Below are 20634 nucleotides of genomic sequence, written 5' to 3'. Positions count from 1 at the left end.
CCTTGTGTCTTTGCAGCTTTTCCTCTGGAGAGGTCAGTGGGGCAGGGACTGATGGGGTCACAGTGCCCTCTGCTGGTCAGTTTTTGTAGTCGGTTTTTACATACTTGGGTTTACATTTATGTTTACTCTTGTTTTGAATGGGCTTGGGAGAGGCTGGAAGGGTGGGTTTCTGGTTTTATTCCAGGCCCACTCTTCATGAATGTCAAGACTGAAGGTGGCGCTCAGTGATAAAAATAGATGTCAGGGTGGGCTCCCAGGCATTAATAATTTAATTGACAGTAGGTTTATATTTTTTTTGCAGTACGCGGGCCTCTCACTGTTGTGGCCTCTCCCGTTGTGGTGCACCGGCTCCAGCCGAACAGATTCCGACCGCTATGGCTCACGGGCCCAGCCGCTCCGCGAAATATGGAATCTTCCTGGATCGGGGTACGAACCCGTGTGCCCTGGATCGGCAGGCAGACGCTCAACCACTGCGCCACCAGGGAAGCCCTGACAATACATTTTGTTTCTGTTTTAACAACCTCCCTGGCCCGAGTGCCTAAGTGTCAGGTGGAACTAGCTTCTGCTTCAGTCTCAGTGCTGCATCTCTGATGCCAATGGGTTCTCTCACATGCTTTTAAGAGGCACAGGTCTGGTTTTCCCTGAGTGAGCTGAGAGACCTTCCTCCAAGAAAGAGAAGCAACAGTGCCCACAGGAGGACTGGCTCCTGGACAGAGGTGGCATTGAGTTTTCCCTCCTCATCACGAACCTTGGTTCCCCCCAAAGCCCAGCAGATACTAAAGAGCTCCTGGGTCGAGGGGTAGCAGGCAGGAGAACCACCCACAGGGGTAAAGAACCCAAGGCCACTAACCCAAACTGCGGCAGCCCCTTGCTCAATGAAGCCCCCTATCTTCCATACACCTGCTGGCCCAGCATAGAGCACTGCTTCTCAGACTACAATGGACACTGGAGTCACCTGAGAAGTCTTGTTAAAATGCAGGTCCTGATTCAGGAGGCCTGGCATATAGCCTGAGACTCTGCATTTCTAACAGGCTCCCAGGTAATGCCAATGCTGCTGGCCCAGGGACACACGGGGAGATTCTGACATCAGAATGCTCGGGTTCAAACTCCAGCTCTGCCACTTATTCTGTGACCTCAGACAGATTACTTTCATTACCTTCTCTCTCTGAGCCTGTTTCAACCTATACAAAATAGGGAGGATGACCATTTAAATGACTTCATAGAAAGACAGACAGAATGATTTCATGCGGTAATCGTAAGAATAAAATGAAACAGTGCAGGTGAAGATCTTAGTGCAGAGCCTGCAGTGCCCAGTACATGGCAAATATCTTTATACTCATGTGTCCGTTCAGCAAGTCCCTGTCAACTCCCTGCTATGCACTTGGCACTGCCCTGGGCCCTGCCGTAGAGCAGTGACGGAAACACAATCTCTGCTCTCAAGGAACTCACATCCGAGCAGAAGAAGACAGACCACAAGTGAAATGGATAGTATGTAAGTCGGTGCTAAGTGAGTTGGAGAGGAAAATAAAGCAGAGTAAAGAGGATAAGGAACGCTGGAGGTGGGGATATTGTTGTTTGTACAAATGGGGAAAGTGCCACTGAGAAGGTAACTTTGAGGTGACGGCCACACGGATAGCTGAGGAAGTGGGCAGGAATGTCTGTGAGTGCAAAGGCCCTGAGGCAAGAGTGTACACGGTATGTGTGAAGAAGAACAAAGAAGCCAGTGTGGCTAGAGCCCAGAAAGTAAGGGGGAGAATAGTATGTGAGTGTGAAGGTAGCAGGGTTGATGCCACAGGCCATTGCAAGTATCAACTTTGGATCCTGCTCTGAGAGAAATGGGCGAACACTGGAAATTCTGAGCATAAGAGCAACGAGATCTAAGTGACATTCTAAAAGGACAAGTTTGGCTTGTTGGGGATAGACTGCAGGGGCTCCTTCTCTACTCCAGACCACTGTAATTCCTCAGAGGAGAGAGGAGTGTGCAGAGACCCCTGGTAGCAGTGGTGGGAGAATACGTATCGAATAAGGGTCACTCATGGGTAAAAACATAAAGCCATTTTCATTTTGTTTTCTATTGTCCTTTTAAATTGTCCTTTTAGTGGTGTTAATTCGTCCCCTTCCTCTGGATGAACACATAGCCAGGGCATGACTTCACTGGCCACTCCCAGGAAAGAGAAAGGTCCAAGGTGCTTCCCATCAGAAAGGATTTGGGGAGATCTTACCTGACTTTGTTCGTAAGGGTCCTTCCTGGGCCACCTTTCTCTTCCTTAAAAAAAGAAAAATGTTATTAGTTTTATTATACAAACAATGCATGTTCCTTGTAGAAACTTTAGAGATTATAGATAGGCACAAAATATGACATAAATTGTCATAATCCTACTACTCAGAGAAAACCACTGCTGTTACTCTATCCTTGTATATATCCTTCTAAGTATTTTCAGTTCATGCAGGCCTCCCTATGTGCACACACACAAACACACACACCAAATTTTTACCAAAAATGGGTTTATACTTTATTTCATAACTTGCTTTTTTTCATTTAACATGATATCATTAACGTCTCTTGATGGCATTAAATATATTTCAACAACATATTATTCTTAATATCAGTGGAGCATTCCATTTTATAGATGTGCCACAATTTATTTAACCAACTGGTGTCCACTTATGTTGTTTCTGATTTTTAAATATGTATATCATAAATGACTCCATGATGAGTATCCTTATAACTAAATCCTAGTGACCATCTGTAATGTTTTCCCATCTTTTAAAGCATCTGATATGTATCACTTAATTGCCCTCAGAAATATTGTATGGATTAGACTCATATTGGAGTTGCTCATCTCCCCACAAACTCATCATCCATAAAAAAAAAAAAACCTTCTTGGTCACGTTTAAAAGCTGATATTGATAAAAAAGTGTCAGGTGGGCAGAACCTTGCACCATTCTGCTCCATCACCTGCTGAAGGCATATTCTTCACCTTCTGAGTTCTCTAGAGTTGGAATTGGGGTTGGGCTTTCAGACTCATTGTTCATTCTCCAGAAGTGAGATTTTTTTTTTTTTTCTGGTACGCGGGCCTCTCACTGTTGTGGCCTCTCCCGTGGTGGAGCACAGGCTCCGGACGCGCAGGCTCAGCGGCCATGGCTCACAGGCCTAGCCGCTCCGCGGCATGTGGGATCTTCCCGGACCGGGGCACGAACCTGCGTCTCCTGCATCGGCAGGCGGACTCTCAACCACTGCGCCACCAGGGAAGCCCCAGAAGTGAGATTTGATTTCTGTTTGGTTGTGTTTTGATCTAATATAGAGGGAAGTACCAAAGAGTCCCATTGATCACACGTATAGGAGGGTAAATGACCTTTCAAATACTGAAGGGGGTTCAGGGAGGCTCTAGGGGTCCCTGGAGCCAGACAGGGCAACTCCCCTTAGGAAGATGGGTGGGTAACCCATTGTCATGGAAATGGATATACTCAGACCTGTTGCATCTGAGAGAGATGGGGCTCCCGTCTGTGGTGGTGGACACCTGAGCCCATCCTCACCCACCTTTTGGGGCTGGCTGCGGCCTGTGACCGAGAGAAGGGAAGCTGTGAGTGGGGGTCATGCCAGGGCCCAGGGCAGTGATGGGAATGGATGACACAGCCTGGCCTCCTCCTGGGCCCAGCCCTGCCTGCCTGATGGCTGCTAAATGACGCACCCTCCTGTTTCTCTGGTGACTGCTTGAGTCAGGGCCTGGGGCTGCAGCACCTGTTACCTGCGCGTGAGCTAGGGTAAGCCGCTTACCCCTCACCTGCTGGAATCAGACACCGAGGTTACAGGGTGGGATGCTGTGTTACAAGGGACCACTCTGTACTCTAGAACAGGCAGTCCCAATCCCCATACCATTTTTATAATTTCTTGTTGATTGATTTCCTAATATACACATCCTTCCTCCTCTCAGAACATTTATTTTTTAAAATCGGAGTAGATCAAAATTCATTTTATTGCAGACCTGGTTCTGACTGGAGGCAGGATGGAGAATTGAAGCCTTTTAATCTGAAAAACACAGTTCTGACCTCATCATCATTGTTCTCAGAGCAATTTTTTTTAAAGAATTGAATTCCTCTGCATGTGCTCTCATCTAACTCTCATTACACCCCCTTTGAATTAGGTGTGGTTATGCCCTCTTCACCCACTTTGAATTAGGTGTGGTTATGCCCACGTTCCAGATGGAAAAGCAATCTGAGAGGTGAAGTGACTTACCTGCGACCACGCCACTGATTCATGTCCAGATCCAGCTGACTGCCTTCTATCTCATCTTATTGCCCTTGGAAATACAGCTAGCCCCAGAGAGCCACAGAGCACTGGCCCAGGAGTCAGAAAACCTGGGTTCTGGTCCTGGCTTTGCTATAAATGGGCTGTGTGCCTGAGGGTACCTCACTGCACCTCTCTGGGCCTCAGAATCCTCACTGTAAATTGAAGAGATTTGACCAATCTCTGACATTCCTTCTAACCGTGGGGCCTCAGCTCAGGCTTGTTAGGTGGAAACAGAAAGCCACTCTGCTTAAACAGAAATGTGCACCTCGGTCCAAGGGTCCAGAGGCTTTCATGAAGCCAAGGCAGGGGCCAGCACCAGCCCAGCAGGGCCTGAGCCAGACAGTGGCTCTCCCAGCTCCCTCTGCGGAACTGCACGAGTCTCCACTTCTCTCAGTCCCTCTGTTTCATTCTTCTCTCTCTGCAAAGTGATTTATTTATTTTTTCTGTAGATCTGCGTCTTTGGCCAATGGTGGCAGAGGCCTCTTCAGCTCCCAATTATAAGTCCAGTTCTGGGGGCCAGCTGAGTCTCACCAAATTCCAATTTCAAATTCCCAGGGAAAGAAATCGATTGGGCAAGTTGAGTTGCCTGTCCACCTTGCTTGGATCAATTGGATGCTGCCGCACAAAGCAGAAATGGTGGCCCAGGTCAGGCCAATGCCCCCCAAGAGGCTCTGTACGCGGGACAGGAATAGCATCTTTGGGAGAAGACACAAGGTTAAGTATAATTCCCTTCCAGATGACATGACATTGAGACCTACAGAAAAAGCACAAGCTCACCAGCAAAGCTGGCCCAAGAGCACATTGGCAGGAATGGCAGGCTGTGGCTCCCCAGACATCCATTCCCAAGGGTAGACATGACAGCCAGGCAGAACTATCCCCCCCAACACACAGTGTCGTCCTTCTGCTGCCTCTGAGTTGGATGACATGGAACTAGGGCACGGGGGAGCTTGGAAAGGGTCAAGGGACAGGGACTGCAGAGACCACTGCCACCAGTCCTTGGGGGCTTGATTAGCAGTGTACCATCATTTGCACAAAAAAAGACTCAGCACTTCAACTGATCCTGACAGCCCTGTGTCCTTGATGACCTTGTCTCAGTTCTTAAAACTGGCACGTGTGGGAATTCCCCGGCAGTCCAGTGGTCAAGACCCTGGGCCCGGGGGTTCCTCCCATTGTCCAACATACATGCGCGCGTGCGCGCACACACACACTCACACTCACACGCACACTTCTGGGATCACGCAGAATGGCATCTGATATCTTCAGGGCCTCCCTTCCTCTCTTTTGACCTGGGACATTTTCAGAACCAGGTGAAGAGGAGGGAAGCAGGGATGAGGGGGGAAGGATCATCCTTAGGAAGACCCTAAGGATGACCTGAAGAATTTTCCACCAAACCATCAGGAAGCAAGAAGAGAGGTTGGAGTCTGAAATACACTGATTTCAATCCAAAACAGTGACACTCCTTGCACACTCAAGTTTCAGGCTGATAGTCAACACTTTGACTCCCGCTTTGGCTTTAAATGAAGATTTTACTCTCTGGGTAGAGGGAGACAAGGGCAGGGTGGTATGCAAGAGGGCAGCAAGCATTTGCTGTGCAGCTCAAGGAGTGGGGAGAGGCTGAACCGGAGCCGCTCATAGGTCCTGCGGTGACACTAAGTTGGAACTACGTCCTCAGTCACACAGGAGTTGAAGCACAGATAAATCAGAAAGCATGTCCAGATGCCGAGGGTGAAAAGGATGCCCAGGCCTGGTATGGAAGTTGCCTGTTATGTGGGGAGAAAGTCAGGAGCCTGAGGCAAGGTCAGCTCAGCAACTGGCAAGGCACCCTCCACTCCACGGGGGCCTCTAGGCAGCAGCCTCCAGGCTGGGCTAAGCAAGTCCTCCTTCGTGTGCCACGTCCTCTAAGGCTGAGTGGATGTGATGTGGGGCAGAGACTGCATAACCATAATCACGGGTGAGATTTGATGGGAATGCACCCCTGAGCACACTGCCTTTGGGAGGACGGGGCACCGGATTGAGATAAGGGGCTTCCATGGATCTACCTACCGCTGATTGTAGTTGTTCTTTGGGGGCACACAACAAACATTTCTCCTATGGAGGACAGAAGCGGCACCAGAAAGATCATTTTTCCCTGGTCCAAGATGGCCAGGCTGCTGGGCACCTCATCAGGTCTTGCTATAGGAAAGGACAGAACAATACAGTTGCACTTGGGAACAGGTGCATCCAGGGTGGAGTCCTACTTGGTCATGGTTTCGGAATCACCCCAGGCCTATAGGGCAAGACCCCAGAGAGGACTCAAGACTAGGGAGGCATCCTGGGGCCAGGAGAGGAGTGGAACCAGTGCTTTACAGCAAGAGGTAAGAGAGTGAGAGAGCCCAGGGGAGGTCGGGGGGAACAGAAACCCAGGGGTGTAACACTGGGGCAGGGGCAGGGAGGGCTTCATTACACAGCAGGTATCACATTGGTGAAGGGAATCCATTGGATCTTTTTTTGGTTGTTGTAGTGCCGTCATCTTTTTGTGAAGGGCAAGTGGTACTCCATCAGCTCCATCCATTTTCTTCCGCCGGATCTGTGGGTCTGTGTCCATCTTTCCTATCAGCCTGAGTTCTTGCTGCTCCTTTGGTCCTCTCCTGAGAGGACTGGGGAGTCAGGGAGGGGCAGAACTGGGGAGATAATTTTCAACAGGAAAGGAGATAACCGGTAGCATGGTTGGCCGTGGAAGGCCTTGACTACAAGCCACTGGGGAAGAGAAACCAAGAGAGCTCCTTGAAGGGTCTGGGAGTCCACTGAACCCCGAGGACACTTTGCAAAGCGAAGGGAGGAGATTCTTTAGGGTTGAGGAGAGACGGGTGCAGGTTACACTCACCGCTTGCTATTCTTCTGTATATTTATTAAAACATCCATCTCCTCATCCACATCCTTTTGCATTTCCTTCAAGAGAGAATTCAAAGCTAAAATCATCATCATGAAGGGCTTTTGAAGTTCCTTTTCCTGCCTCACTCTGCAGACCACTCAGAGACCACCGCAGCATCTTACTTCCTCAAGAATCCTCACCAGCCCTGGGTAGGGTGGCTCATCAGGATGTGCCTGACACGTGCTACCCCTCCCTGTGACCTCACCCATTCCATAGTGAAGCTGAAGCACAGGCAGAGTCATTGGGGGCTTGTCCAAAGTCTCCATGTGAGTCAGAGGCCAGGATCTATTTTACCTGATCTCACACTTGAATAAAACCCTTAGCTGCCTTGGTTCAATGCCTATGCAATCTTCCCCGGTGGCGCAGTGGTTAAGAATCCGCCTGCCAATGCAGGGGACACAGGTTTGAGCCCTGGTCCGGGAAGATCCCACATGCCACAGAGCAACTAAGCCCGTGTGCCACAGCTACTGAGCCTGGGCTCTAGAGCCCAGGAGCCACAACTACTGAGCTTGCGAGCTACAGCTACTAAGCCCCACACTCCTGGAGCCCGTGTTCCACAACAAGAGAAGCCACTGCAATGAGAAACCCACGCACCACAACGAAGAGTAGCCCCTGCTCGCCACAACTAGAGAAAGCCCGCGCACAGCAGCAAGGACCCAACACAGCCAAAAATAAATAGATAAAGTAAACAAATTTATAAAAAGAAAACAAACCCCGTGACCTCCCCCCCAAAGACGTTTCTGACACCAGTGTTTTGACCCCTGCCATGTACGTAGATCCTGTGTATCTGCGTTTGTTCCATATTTTACCCAACTCCTGGCAAAAATGGTCAACGCAAAATAAAGTAGACAGTAGCTCAAATGGCACCTCACAGTTATTATTAAGAACTGAAATAATAATAAAATCTTCTTGGCAAATCTTAGATCCGTAAAATTTGACCTGGAAAAATTGGATAGAAATAGTGGTCACAAAGAACTTCTAAGATGGTGACAGTATTAGTGACAATATCTGTTAAGGACAAAAACAGGGTTGGATTGAATATCACAAAATATAAATGAAAAATAATTTGCTTTGGGGCTTCCCTGGTGGCACAGTGGTTGAGGGTCTGCCTGCCGATGCAGGGGACATGGGTTCGTGCCCCGGTCCGGGAAGATCCCACATGCCGCGGAGCGGCTGGGCCCGTGAGCCATGGCCACTGAGCCTGCATGTCTGGAGCCTGTGCTCCGCAACGGGAGAGGCCACAACAGTGAGAGGCCCGCCTACCGCAAAAAAAAAAAAAAAATAATAATAATAATAATTTGCTTCTAGGAAAACCATTTTAATAAAAAATGAAAGATCTGGGGAGAGTTTACTGATCTGGGGTAGAAAATTGATCAAGGATTTACACCGTCAGGATGGAAATGATTTCCAAAAAATATCTTCTTGAAAAGCATTTAAAAATGTTCGTATACATTTTGAATAAGACATTTGTATTTGTAAATAAAGTCAAATATCCTTGAAGTCAATATTCCCCCGGGTCTAAAACATCAGAGTCAAAACGTCCCATATTCTTAAAAGTCTCACCATCACTTCAAACTCATCACGTTCCAAACTGACCTCTTCACTTTCTCTTCTAAATTAGCTGCTTCCCAACTAGCCTGTCACTGTCACCACTTTTTTCTAATCATCCAGATTAAAACTTTGGTGTTATCATGCACGCTTGCCTCTCCTTCATTCTTTATACTGAATCAATCACCAAGAATGTTGTCTTTCCTTCGCTGCATCTTTCAGATTTTTACCCTTTTCCTTCTGTTTCTACACTTGGTCCAGCTTTCTTCACCTTGAGCAGAGATGCGGCTTCCAGTTTGATATTCTTGCTCCAGACGGCCCCCACCGACTCCCCCGGCGCCCCCAGGCCACCTTGCAAGCAGCTGCCAGCTCAGCTTTCTGAAGTGCTGCTCCTAGCATGTTCTTTGATTAAGAATCTCCAGAGGCCTCTTACTGCTTACACAACCAAGTCCAACCTGTCTGCCTGTCTTTCAGAAGCCTTCATTATCCACCGCCTTTGTGCCCATTCCATTTTATTTCTCACAGTTTCCCCCCATGATCCCTCTTTTATGACCGATCTCCCCACTGACTGAGAAGCTTCGCGTTCATCCTGCTTCCATGCTGTGTGCAAGCTGTTCCCGTGCCCGAAATAGCCTCCTTTGTGCCTTGTGATACCCAGTCCTACCCACTAACAAAACACTTACTGTGTTTGCATTTTGATATAGAAATAAGACATGCCCTTTGCAGAAAATTTGGACAATACAGAGGAATATAAAAGAAAAAATTAATCTCATCACCTTTCAATAACAGCAATTAACCCTTTTGGTATATTTCTTTCCAGTCTTTTTTCTATATATTTACTTACCAATTTCTTTTCACCTGTTGAGATCAGCCTGTATATATTACTTGCATCTTGCTTTTTTACTTCTCATTAAAAGTATTCTTTCTAAATTCTGTCTCCTATAGTGAATTTTCATTATATAGATGTATCGTAATTCTATTGGCTATTCCTCTACTTTTGAAAATAGTGGTTGTTTACAATTTTTTGCTATTATAAATAATCCTGTGATGAACTTCTTTTTATATATATCCATGCTGGCATTTCTGATTATTCTCATAGGTTAAATTCTGAGAAGTCAAGGAGTTGATAAGTCATGGAGTTTTGATATTTTTGATACCTATTGTCTAATTCCGTTTTAGTTTTGTACAATCTTGTACTCCAATCAGCAGTACAAGAGCATTCTTATCTTGCTTTATAATTGTCATAAATTACAACTTGGCTTATTTGAATGTGGCAGTTATCTAAGTATTGTTTTCATTTGCAGTTATTTGATTACTCATGAGGTAAAACTTGTTAATATATTTATTGCTTTTTAGTAAGATTCCCCTCTGTGGACTGTTCACATATACCCTTTTCCCATTTTCCTAGTTGGTTCTTATTGATTGTGTGAGCTTTGTAGGTTACAGATAAAAAGCTTTTTTTCTATGTCTATCATATTTGTGGAAAATTATTTCTCCAAAACTGTTGCTTACTTTTTCACTCTGTGTATGGTGCTTTTCTGTTATAATTTTTAAATTTTTTGTATTGTTAAACATTAACAATATTTCCTTTGTGATTTCTTCCATCGTAATTATATTTGGACCATCCAGTTAAATACATACTTCTTATTTTTATTTTTAAAATTCACTTTATATACTATTTCAGTTTATAGTGTTAACTGAGTTAAGCTTTTCCCTTATATAGTCAGGCAATATTCTTTTTTTTTAAATTAATCTTTATTGGAGTATAATTGATTTAAAATGTTGTGTTAGTTTTTGCTGTACAGCAAAGTGAATCAGTTATACCTATACATATATCCACTCTTTTTAAAATTATTTTCCCATATAGGTCACTACAGAGTATTGAGAAGAGTTCCCTGTGCTATACAGTAGGTCCTTATTAGTTATATACTTTAATATAGTAGTGTATACATGTCAATCCCAGTCTCCCAAATTATCTCTCCCCCCACCACCATTTTCCCCCCTTGGCGTCCATACATTTCTTCTCTACATCTCTCTCTATTTCTGCCCTGCAAACCGGTTCATCTGTAGCATTTTTCTAGGTTTCACATATATGCATTAATATACAATATTTTTCTCTTTCTGACTTCACTCTGTATGACAGTCTCTAGATTCATCCATGTCTCTACAAATGACCTAATTTTGTTCCTTTTTATGGCTGAGTAATATTCCATTGTATATATGTACCACATCTTCTTTACCCATTTGTCTGCCGCTGGGCATTTAGGTTGCTTCCATGACCTGGCTATTGTAAATAGTGCTGCAATGAACATTGGAGTGCATGTGTCTATTTGAATTATGGTTTTCTCTGGGTATATGCCCAGTAGTGGGATTGCTGTGTCATATGGTAATTCTATTTTTAGTTTTTTAAGGAACCTCCATACTGTTCTCCATAGTGGCTGTATCAATTTACATTCCTACCAAAGATGCAAGAGGGTTCCCTTTTCTCCACACCCTCTCCAGCATTTGTTGTTTGTAGATCTTCTGATGATGCCCATTCTAACTGGTGTGAGGTGATACCTCATTGTAGTTTTGATTTGCATTTCTTTAATAATTAGTGATGTTGAGCAGCTTTTCATGCGTCTTCTTTGGAGAAATGTCTATTAGGTCTTCTGCCCATTTTTGGATTGTGTTGTTTGTTTTTTTTAATATTGAGCTGCATGAGCTGTTTATATATTTTGGAGATTAATCCTTTGTCGGTTGATTTGTTTGCAAATATTTTCTCCCATTCTGAGGGTTGTCTTTTCACCTTGTTTGTACTTTCCTTTGCTTCGCAAAAGCTGTAAGTTTCATTAGGTCCCATTTGTTTCTTTTTGTTTTTATTTCCATTACTCTAGGAGGGGGATCAAAAAAGTTGTTCCTGATATTTATGTCAAAGAGTGTTCTTCCTATGTTTTCCTCTAAGAGTTTTATAGTGTCTGATCTTACATTTAGGTCTCTAATCCATTTTGAGTTTATTTTTGTGCATGGTGTGAGGGAGTGTTCTAATTTCATTTCTTTACATGTAGCTGTCCAGTTTGCCCAGCACCACTTATTGAAGAGACTGTGTTTTCTCCATTGTATATCCTTGCCTACTTTGTCATAGATTAGTTGACCATAGGTGTGTGGGTTTATCTCTGGGCTTTCTATCCTGCTGCATTGATCTATATTTCTGTTTTTGTGCCAATACCATATTGTCTTGATTACTGTAGCTTTGTAGTATAGTCGGAAGTCAGGGAGTCTGACTCCTCCAGCTCCGTTTTTTTCCCTCAAGACTGCTTTGGCTGTTCGGGGTCTTTTGTGTCTCCATACAAATTTTAAGATTTTTTCTTCTAGTTCTGTAAAAAATGCCATTGGTAATTTGATAGGGATTGCATTGAATCTGTAGATTGCTTTGGGTAGTATAGTCATTTTCACAATATGGATTCTTCCAACCTAAGAACATGGTATATTTCTCCATCTGTTGGTATCACCTTTAATTTCTTTCATCAGTGTCTTATAGTTTTCTGCATACAGGTCTTTTGTCTCCTTAGGTAGGTTTATTCCTAGGTATGTTATTCTTTTTGTTGCAATGGTAAATAGGAGTGTTTCCTTAATTTCTCTTTCAGATTTTTCATCATTAGTGTATAGGAATGCAAGAGATTTCTGTGCCTTAATTTTGTATCCTGAAACTTTACCAAATTCATTGATTATCTCTAGCAGTTTTCTGGTGGCATCTTTAGGATTCTCTATGTATAGTATCATGCCATCTGCAAACAGTGACAGTTTTGCTTCTTCTTTTCCAATTTGTATACATTTTATTTCTTTTTCTTGTCTGATTGCCATGGCTAGGACTTCCAAAAGTATGTTGAATAATAGTGGAGAGAGAGGACATCCTTGTCTTGTTTCTGATCTTAGAGGAAATGCTTTCAGTTTCTCACCATTGAGAATGACGTTTGCTGTGGGTTTGTCATACATGGCCTTTATTATATTGAGGTAGGTTACCTTCTGGAGTGGTTTTATCATAAATGGGTGTTGAATTTTGTGCATCTATTTTCTGCATCTATTGAGATGATCATATGGTTTTTATTCTTCAATTTGTTAATATGGTGTATCACATTGATTGATTTGCATATATTGACGAATCCTTGCATCCTTGGGATAAATCCCACTTGATCATGGTGTATGATCCTTTTAATGTGTTGTTGGATTCTGTTTGCTAGTGTTTTGTTGAGGATTTTTGCATCTATATTCATCAGTGATATTGGTCTGTAATTTTCTCTTTTTGTAGTATCTTTCTCTGGTTTTGGTATCAGGGTGATGGTGGCCTCATAGAATGAGTTTGGGAGTGTTCCTTCCTCTGCAATCTTTTGGAAGAGTTTGAGAAGGATGGTGTTAGCTCGTCTCTAAATGTTTGATAGAATTCACCTGTGAAGCCATCTGGTCCTGGACTTTTGTTTGTTGGAAGATTTTTAATCCCAGTTTCAGTTTCATTACTTGTGAGTGGTCTGTTCATATATTCTATTTCTTCCTGGCTCAGTCTTTGAAGGTTATACCTTTCTAAGAATCTGTCCATTTCTTCCAGGTTGTCCATTTTATTGGCATAGAGTTGCTTGTAGTAGTCTCTTAGGATGCTTTGTATTTCTGCGGTGTCTGTTGTAACTTCTTTTTCATTTATAATTTTATTGATTTGAGTCCTCTCCCTCTTTTTCTTCATGAGTCTGGCTAATGGTTTATCAGTTTTGTTTATCTTCTCAAAGAACCAGCTTTTAGTTTTATTGATCTTTGCTCTTTATTTCTGCTCTGATCTTTATGATTTCTTTCCTTCTGCTAATTTTGGGTTTTGTTTGTTCTTCTTTCTCTAGTTCCTTTAGGTATAAGGTTAGATTGTTTATTTGAGATTTTTCTTGTTTCTTGAGGTAGGCTCGTATTGCTATAAACTTCCCTCTTAGAACTGCTTTTGCTGCATCTCATACGTTTTGGATCGTCATGTTTTTGTTGTCATTTGTCTAGGTATTTTTTAATTTCCTCTTTTATTTCTTCAGTGACCTCTTGGTTATTTAGTAACATATTGTTTAGCCTCCATGTGTTTGTGTTTTTTACCTTTTTTCCCCCTGTAATTGATTTCTAATGTCATAGCATTGTGGTCAGAAAAGATGTTTGATATGATTTCAATTTTCTGAAATTTATTGAGGCTTGATTTGTGAACCAAGATGTGATCTATCCTGGAGAATGTTCTGTGCGCACTTGAGAAGAAAGTGTAATCTGCTGTTTTTGTTTCCTTATTAATTTTCCGTTTGGATGATCTGTCCATTGGTGTAAGTGAGGTGTTAAAGTCTCCCACTATTATTGTGCTGCTGTTGATTTCCTCTTTTACAGCTGTTAGCAATTGCCTTATGTATTGAGGTGCCCCTATGTTGGGTGCATATATATTTATAATTGTTATATCTTCTTCTTGGATTGATCCCTTGATCATTATGTAGTGTCCTTCCTTGTCTCTTGTAACATTCTTTATTTTAAAGTCTATTTTATCTTATATGAGTATTGCTACTCCAGCTTTCTTTTGATTTCCATTTGCATGGAATGTCTTTTTCCATCCCCTCACTTTCAGTCTGTATGTGTCCCTAGGTCTGACGTGGGTCTCTTGTAGACAGCATATATATGGGTCTTGGTTTTGTATCCATCCAGTGAGCCTGTGTCTTTTGGTTGGGGCATTTAATCCATTCACATTTAAGGTAGTTATCGATACGTATGTTCCCTTGACCATTTTCTTAATTGTTATGGGTTTGTTTTTGCAGGTCCTTTTCTTCTCTTGTGTTTCCCACTTAGAGAAGTTCCTTTAGCATTTGTTGTAGAGCTGATTTGGTGGTGCTGAATTCTCTTAGCTTCTGCTTGTCTGTAAAACTTTTGATTTCTCCATCAAATCTGAATGAGATCCTTGCCAGGTAGAGTAATCTTGGTTGTAGGTTCTTCCTTTCCATTACTTTAAATATATCATGCCACTCTCTTTTGGCTTGTAGAGTTTCTGCTGGGAAATCAGCTGTTAACCTTATGGGAGTTCCCTTGTATATTATTTGTCATTTTTCCCTTGCTGCTTTCAATAATTTTTCTTTGTCTTTAATTTTTGCCAATTTGATTACTATATGTTTCGGCGTGTTTCTCCTTGGGTTTATCCTGTATGGGACTCTCTGTGATTCCTGGACTTGGGTGGCTATTTCCTTTCCCATGTTAGGGAAGTTTTCGACTATAATCTCTTCAAATGTTTTCTCTGGTCCTTTCTCTCTCTCTTCTCCTTCTGGAACCCCTATAATGCTAATGCTGTTGCATTTAATATTGTCTCAGAGGTCTCTTAGTCTGTCTTCATTTCTTTTCATTCTTTTTTCTTTATTTCATTTCACAGCAGTGAATTCCACCATTCTGTCTTCCAGGTCACTTATCCGTTCTTCTGCCTCAGTTATTTTGCTATTGATTCTTTCTAGTGTATTTTTCCTTTCAGTTATTGTATTGTTCATCTCTGTTTATTTGTTCTATAATTCTTTTAGGTCTTTGTTAAACATTTCTTGCATCGTCTCGATTTTTGCCTCCATTCTTTCTTTTTTTTAATTTATTTTTGGCTGCGTTGGGTCTTTGTTACTGTGCGTGGGTTTTCTCTAGTGGCGGCGAGCCGGGGCTGCTCTTCGTTGAGGTGCGCAAGCTTCTCATTGCGGTGCCTCCTCTTGTTGCAGAGCACGGGCTCTAGGCACATGGACTTCAGTAGCTGCAGTGCGTGGGCTCAATAGTTGTGGCTCGAGGGCTCTAGAGCACAGGCTCAATAGTTGTGGCACACGGGCTTAGTTACTCCGCGCCATGTGGGATCATCCTGGACCAGGGGTCAAACCCGTGTTCCCTGCACTGGCAGGTGGATTCTTAACCACTGTGCCTCCAGGGAAGTCCGCAGACCTCATATTAAGAGGTTCTGATATAATTGCTATGGGGTGCAGCCAAGTGTAAAGAGGAGCTGTTCAAATCCACAGTACAGGTGATTTCAGCACATAGCCAATGTTAATAACTACTGCTAAAGTGCTAAGGACCTGGTTCTCATCAGGAGCAAGCATCTGAAGCACTGAAGAGTTTTGAGCAACTGTGCCCAAACTTGGAGGTTTTTATTCAGTTCATCTGGGCCAGGGCCTGGGTAAATGGACTTTAGAAATCCTCCGAAGTGATTCTCAGTGCATCCCTGGCAGAGAGGCTGTTACAGGATTATCTATGTTGGCTTCTTCATTTGTCTGGTTATCCTTGGGCTGTACCACCTTAATTTGATTATTAAGTTGGCTTCATTACGATTTTAATATCTGGTAGAAGTAATGACCCCTTACAACTCTTGAAAAATTTATAAATAAATGCTTTTGTCTATTTATGCTTCTGCATTTGTTGTTCTCAAACTTCTACCTGGGGAACACGAACAAAACCCCAGGGTGCCAGGCCCATCAACACAGGGCCTGAGCTCTGTTTCCTATATTTGTGCTCCTGGTGATTCTGAAACCCACCAACGTCTGTAAACTGTTATTCTAGAATCTAGATGATCCTTTTAGTAATTATTGAGTTCAAAAATAATCTTACTGGGCTCTTGGTTAGATTCACATTAAACTTCCAATGCTGCCTTAAGACTCACCTTAAGGCTCACTTCCTCTAAAAGGACTTTTCTGGTTACCCCAACCCACATTCGTTACTCACTTCTCTAAACCCCTGGTTAGTTGACAACCAGTCATCATTTAGCTTGGTACTTACTTGTTATTTAATTCTTTTTTGCAATAGAGTTTGGGTCTCTTATTAAGCTGTAAGCACTTGCAGGGCAGGCTCTGGCATCTCCTTGCATGATTCCTCGTATGGTACTGGCCCATGGAGGGCACTCAGTAAATGCTTACCTTTATAATCTCCACAAATTCCTGGAGTTTTTCAAATTCCTGGTCCATTACATCTTTTATCTAGTGAGGAAGAAAGGCAAAGAGCACATCACTGAATGTGGAGTTGTCTTTCAGGCATTTTAAGCTAAGGGCTGCAGCTGCTCCCCTGGAATGAGCTAGATCAAGATTAAGGAATGTTCTAATAATGGCCTACTAGAGCCACTTTCTTCCCAAGAGTCTGTGAAGGGACTAGGGTGAGTGTATCATCAAGTCAACACCAGCAGCAGCCTTGGCACAGCTTGGATCTGGTCATTGCAAGGCTGCCATGTGGAGCTCAGACCACAGCTTCAATTACACGTTCTTGCTTGAGCATTTCCTTTGTTCATAAATATGCTATAAGTGATTCCGTCAGAGAAACAAGAAGAGGATTCTTGCTCTGCAGCTCGCTCAGGGGAGGAGTATTAGGACAATGGAATTGGTCCCTGACTGCCCCCCAATTCCAGGTCAGCCCCTCTCACTCTGTCACTAAGGTTGTATCTCCCCACCCTTATCAATGAGATATCTTAGAGAGCCCTTATCATTCAAAATTTGGGTTTAAGCACGAAACAAGTAAGAAACAGATAACCTAAGCTGCTGACACTTAAACATTCTAGGGGATTTGGGCTCAGTTGGTTTGATTGCTTTTTCCATGCAATTTCTGATTTTCTTTACTATTCAAAGTTAGGCATTGCATTTTCCTTGAAGCTCCACTTTTTCTCCGTGAGCTGAAAAGTCTCATCCTGTTACCTGTTTTATCTCCTTCATTTTTTCCTTGAGCTCTTCCCTCACCTCCCTGAGTTCATTCTGAGAAAATAAAATAGAGAAGGAGTGAAGAAATGTCTTGGATGGAAGGGAAACAGTCAAAAGGAGGAAAGGAAAGATCCTGGGGCATTGCCAAAAGAGGAGCAGAGAGATAGATGCCAGCAGGGAGGAAAGAAAGGATGCTATTAAGAAAATAGGATAGTGGGACACACAGACATCCAGTACCTCCAGATGTGATGCACTTTGAAAAGGTCATACTTTCACTCCTGTGGTGTGAGAACCGAAAAATGTATGGTCTAAGTCTAATGGTGAGGAAGCATCAGACAACCCAAATTCAGGGTCATTCTACAAGATAAATGATTTGTCATCAAAAATGACAGTGTCCCAAAAGACAAGGTCGAAGAACTGTTCCAGACAAAAAAAGACTGAAGAGACATGGAAACTAGATGCAAGGTGTGATTCTGGATTGGATCCCAGACCAAAAAAGTTATCTTCTCTTTTGTTATGAAAGACATTAGTGGGATAACTGGTGAAATTAGAATAAGGGCTGTAGGTGAGAACTGTATCAACATTAATTTCCTGCTTTTGATGTTTGGATAATTGTACTGTGGCTGTGTAAGAGAGTGTTCTTGTTTTGAGGAAATATATACCGAAATTTGAGAGAACCACTTGCTCGCAGATGGTTCAGGAAATATATATGTTATATATAGGTGTGTGAATATGAAAGAGAGAAAAAAAACCCAAGATAAAATGCCAACATTTGGGAATCTGGGGGAAGGGTATACTAGAACTCATTGTACCATTTTTTGGAAAATATTCTGTAAGTCTGAAATTATTTTAAAATAGAGAGAACCAGAAGGAAAGGAGTCACAGGGGCTGGAGCAGAACTGTAGATGCTGGCAGTTCACCTGCTGCAGAAGTTGTTCTGTTGGCCCCACCTGTTCACTGGGCTGATCCAACTTCCTGTCTCCTGGGTCCACACACCTACCTTTAGCTCCTTTGTCCCTCCTGGTTTGGTAAATGGCCCTTCTTGTTTAGCTCCTTTGTAGTCATATGTCTGTTGGTTGGAAACAGAGACACAGAATATTGGAAACTGCAGGCGTGGGAGGGTGAGGCAGGAGGGATGACCCCGAGTTTCTGCTCCTCCCTTTGGGTCAGCGCAGAGGTAACCTGGCCTCACCTGTGCAGGAGTTTCCTCCATCCTTCTCCCCTCTCTGAGCTCATCTCATTCCACTCCCTTCCTGGCCCACTGGGCCTCAGCTTTCTGTCCCCTCCACAGACATACTCATTCCCACCTCAGGGCCTCTGTGCGCACTGCTTTTTCTGCCCACAGCGCTTGTCCTCAGCCCTCCAGGGGCCGCAGGCTTGTCCTACAGCTCTCAGCTCAGAGGAAGGCCTTCCTGATGCCCTTAACCCCCAGCAGACCCCCCAGTCACATCTCCCTATTTTAATTCCCTGCATCATAGGTAAAACTGCTGAATTTTTCCTTATTTATTTAGGTATCCGCTTTGTTCTGTGAGAGCAGAGAGCTTGTCTCTCTCTCAATATATCCGCCAGCATCTGGGACAAGTCTTGGCCACCAGGGACAGCGAATGACCCCTGACTCCAAGTCACCTCCTCATGCGTCTCAGGCCTGGCTGCCGGTATGGCCTCAAACAAGCTTCTTACTCTGATCAGCTCTGGCTTCAATTCCAGGCAAACTGCCTTGTAGTTCTTGTTCTGCAGAGACAGGAGGCTGGGATTCAGGCTGCCAGGCATCAGGACTGGGGAGGACCCTCCACCCACCCGACCCTGCCTGTCCAACTGCGCTTAGGCTCAGGCCCACATACCCCCAGCGCCTGGGCCAAGATAACTCACATTTTCTCATGCTCTACTCCTCTCATGAGTGACACCTGCCTGTTTGGCAGGCAGCCCTCTCCCTGGGGAGCTGGCGGGGGTGAGGGCTGGCGGGGACACTTTAAGATAACTCAAGGAAGCCGTCTAAGTATTTTTTCAGGAGCATTGACTTTGGAGGTAGACAGACAGACTTGAATTCTAGTCTCAGCTGCCCTCCTTACCAGCTGTGTTGACTTAGGCACGTTATTTAGCTTCTCTGAGCCTTCACTTCCTCGTCTGTAAATTGTGGATGATAATTACCTTTATCTGATGAGGTTCTTGTGTGCCTTAAACACGCGGGTAAGATGCGGGCCTGGCTGGGGTCATGGCTCCGGAGTGGCCGGGATAGGGGTGGGGCATTTCGGTGCTCCTTTTCCTGGCGGGGGTCCTTCCCACCCCAAGCCCAGGGGTCCATTCCCCACCCTCCTTCCCGCCTGAGAGGCCACGTCATGCTCAGAGGTAGAAAGAAAAGCCGAGGGTTCGTTGGGGACTCTCTGTACCCCCCAACTCCATCCAGTGAGAGTTCAAAGAGGCCCCACATTGGCCAGCAACGTTTCTCCTTTACCAGGTTTGTTTTCTTCAGTTCTGCCCTCTTGGCCGACATGATGGAGGAGGCCAGAGTGTTCTTCAACTTCCCAACCTCCCCACAATGGGCCCCCGGGACCAGGCCACTGCAGGTTACAAGCTGAGGTGAGGGCAGGATGCCCACCTCTCTGTGTGTGGAACAGCTGAGGTCACAATGCCAAGAACCTGCATGCTGGCCGCAGTGTCGCTGCAACTTTGAGCCTGGGGTGCCTCGGCCGCTGAGAAGAGGACCTCAGGTCGGGTTCCAAAGCCACGAAGTCTCCCTCCTGCAAGGGGAGAGGGGCTGTCCTGGAAAGCCCACCCTGAAGGACCACAGCCAAGCACAAGGGACGCCCCAGGAGAAGCAAAAATTGCCGGCTCCTTTCCCAGAGGGACCCACCCAAAGACCAGGAGGAGGTGTCTGCCCTCAACAACGAGCTTCTCCTGGAAGCCCACACACCTGCTCTCCTGACCCTTCCTTGAGCCTAAAGCTATTTTGGGTTGGGATGCCCTGAAGTCTCTCCGGTTCAAGGTGCACGTACTGTGCTAATCCGGGGCTCTCTGTGCTGGGGGAGGGGTGCCAGTCTCGGCAGGACGATCTCTGATGCCCAGGCCTGACTGCACAGCTGGCTCTGTCCCCTCTCCCCTCCTACACCCAACTCCATTCTTTCCTCCTGGTTTTTCTACTATCCTGGAAGAGCGTTAGGGCAAGAAGCAGTATGTGGACAGTGCAGTTGGTGAAAAGCCCAGATGACGGGCGATGA

The 20634-nt window shown here is 44.5% G+C and overlaps 1 protein-coding gene across 1 annotated transcript in view; it reads right to left on the bottom strand.

Annotated features, from left to right (window-relative positions):
- Positions 1 to 19910, bottom strand: part of TEX35 (testis expressed 35) — a gene marked incomplete at both ends in the record, with an annotated part of 59387 nt that extends 39477 nt beyond the window's left edge. The window contains 9 exon segments of the mRNA XM_082655748.1: positions 6335 to 6357; positions 6359 to 6379; positions 6735 to 6927; positions 7155 to 7219; positions 16652 to 16711; positions 17417 to 17473; positions 18420 to 18488; positions 18992 to 19150; positions 19872 to 19910. Coding sequence (XP_082511874.1) covers positions 6335 to 6357; positions 6359 to 6379; positions 6735 to 6927; positions 7155 to 7219; positions 16652 to 16711; positions 17417 to 17473; positions 18420 to 18488; positions 18992 to 19150; positions 19872 to 19910 — 686 coding nt within the window.
- Between the last annotated feature and the right edge of the window lie 724 nt (positions 19911 to 20634).

Source organism: Grampus griseus, assembly GCF_964374135.1.
Source record: "Grampus griseus genome assembly, chromosome: 1".
Lineage (NCBI taxonomy): Eukaryota > Metazoa > Chordata > Mammalia > Artiodactyla > Delphinidae > Grampus > Grampus griseus.
Note: the sequence above shows the minus strand (reverse complement) of the source record. Positions and strands in the feature narration are given on the sequence as shown.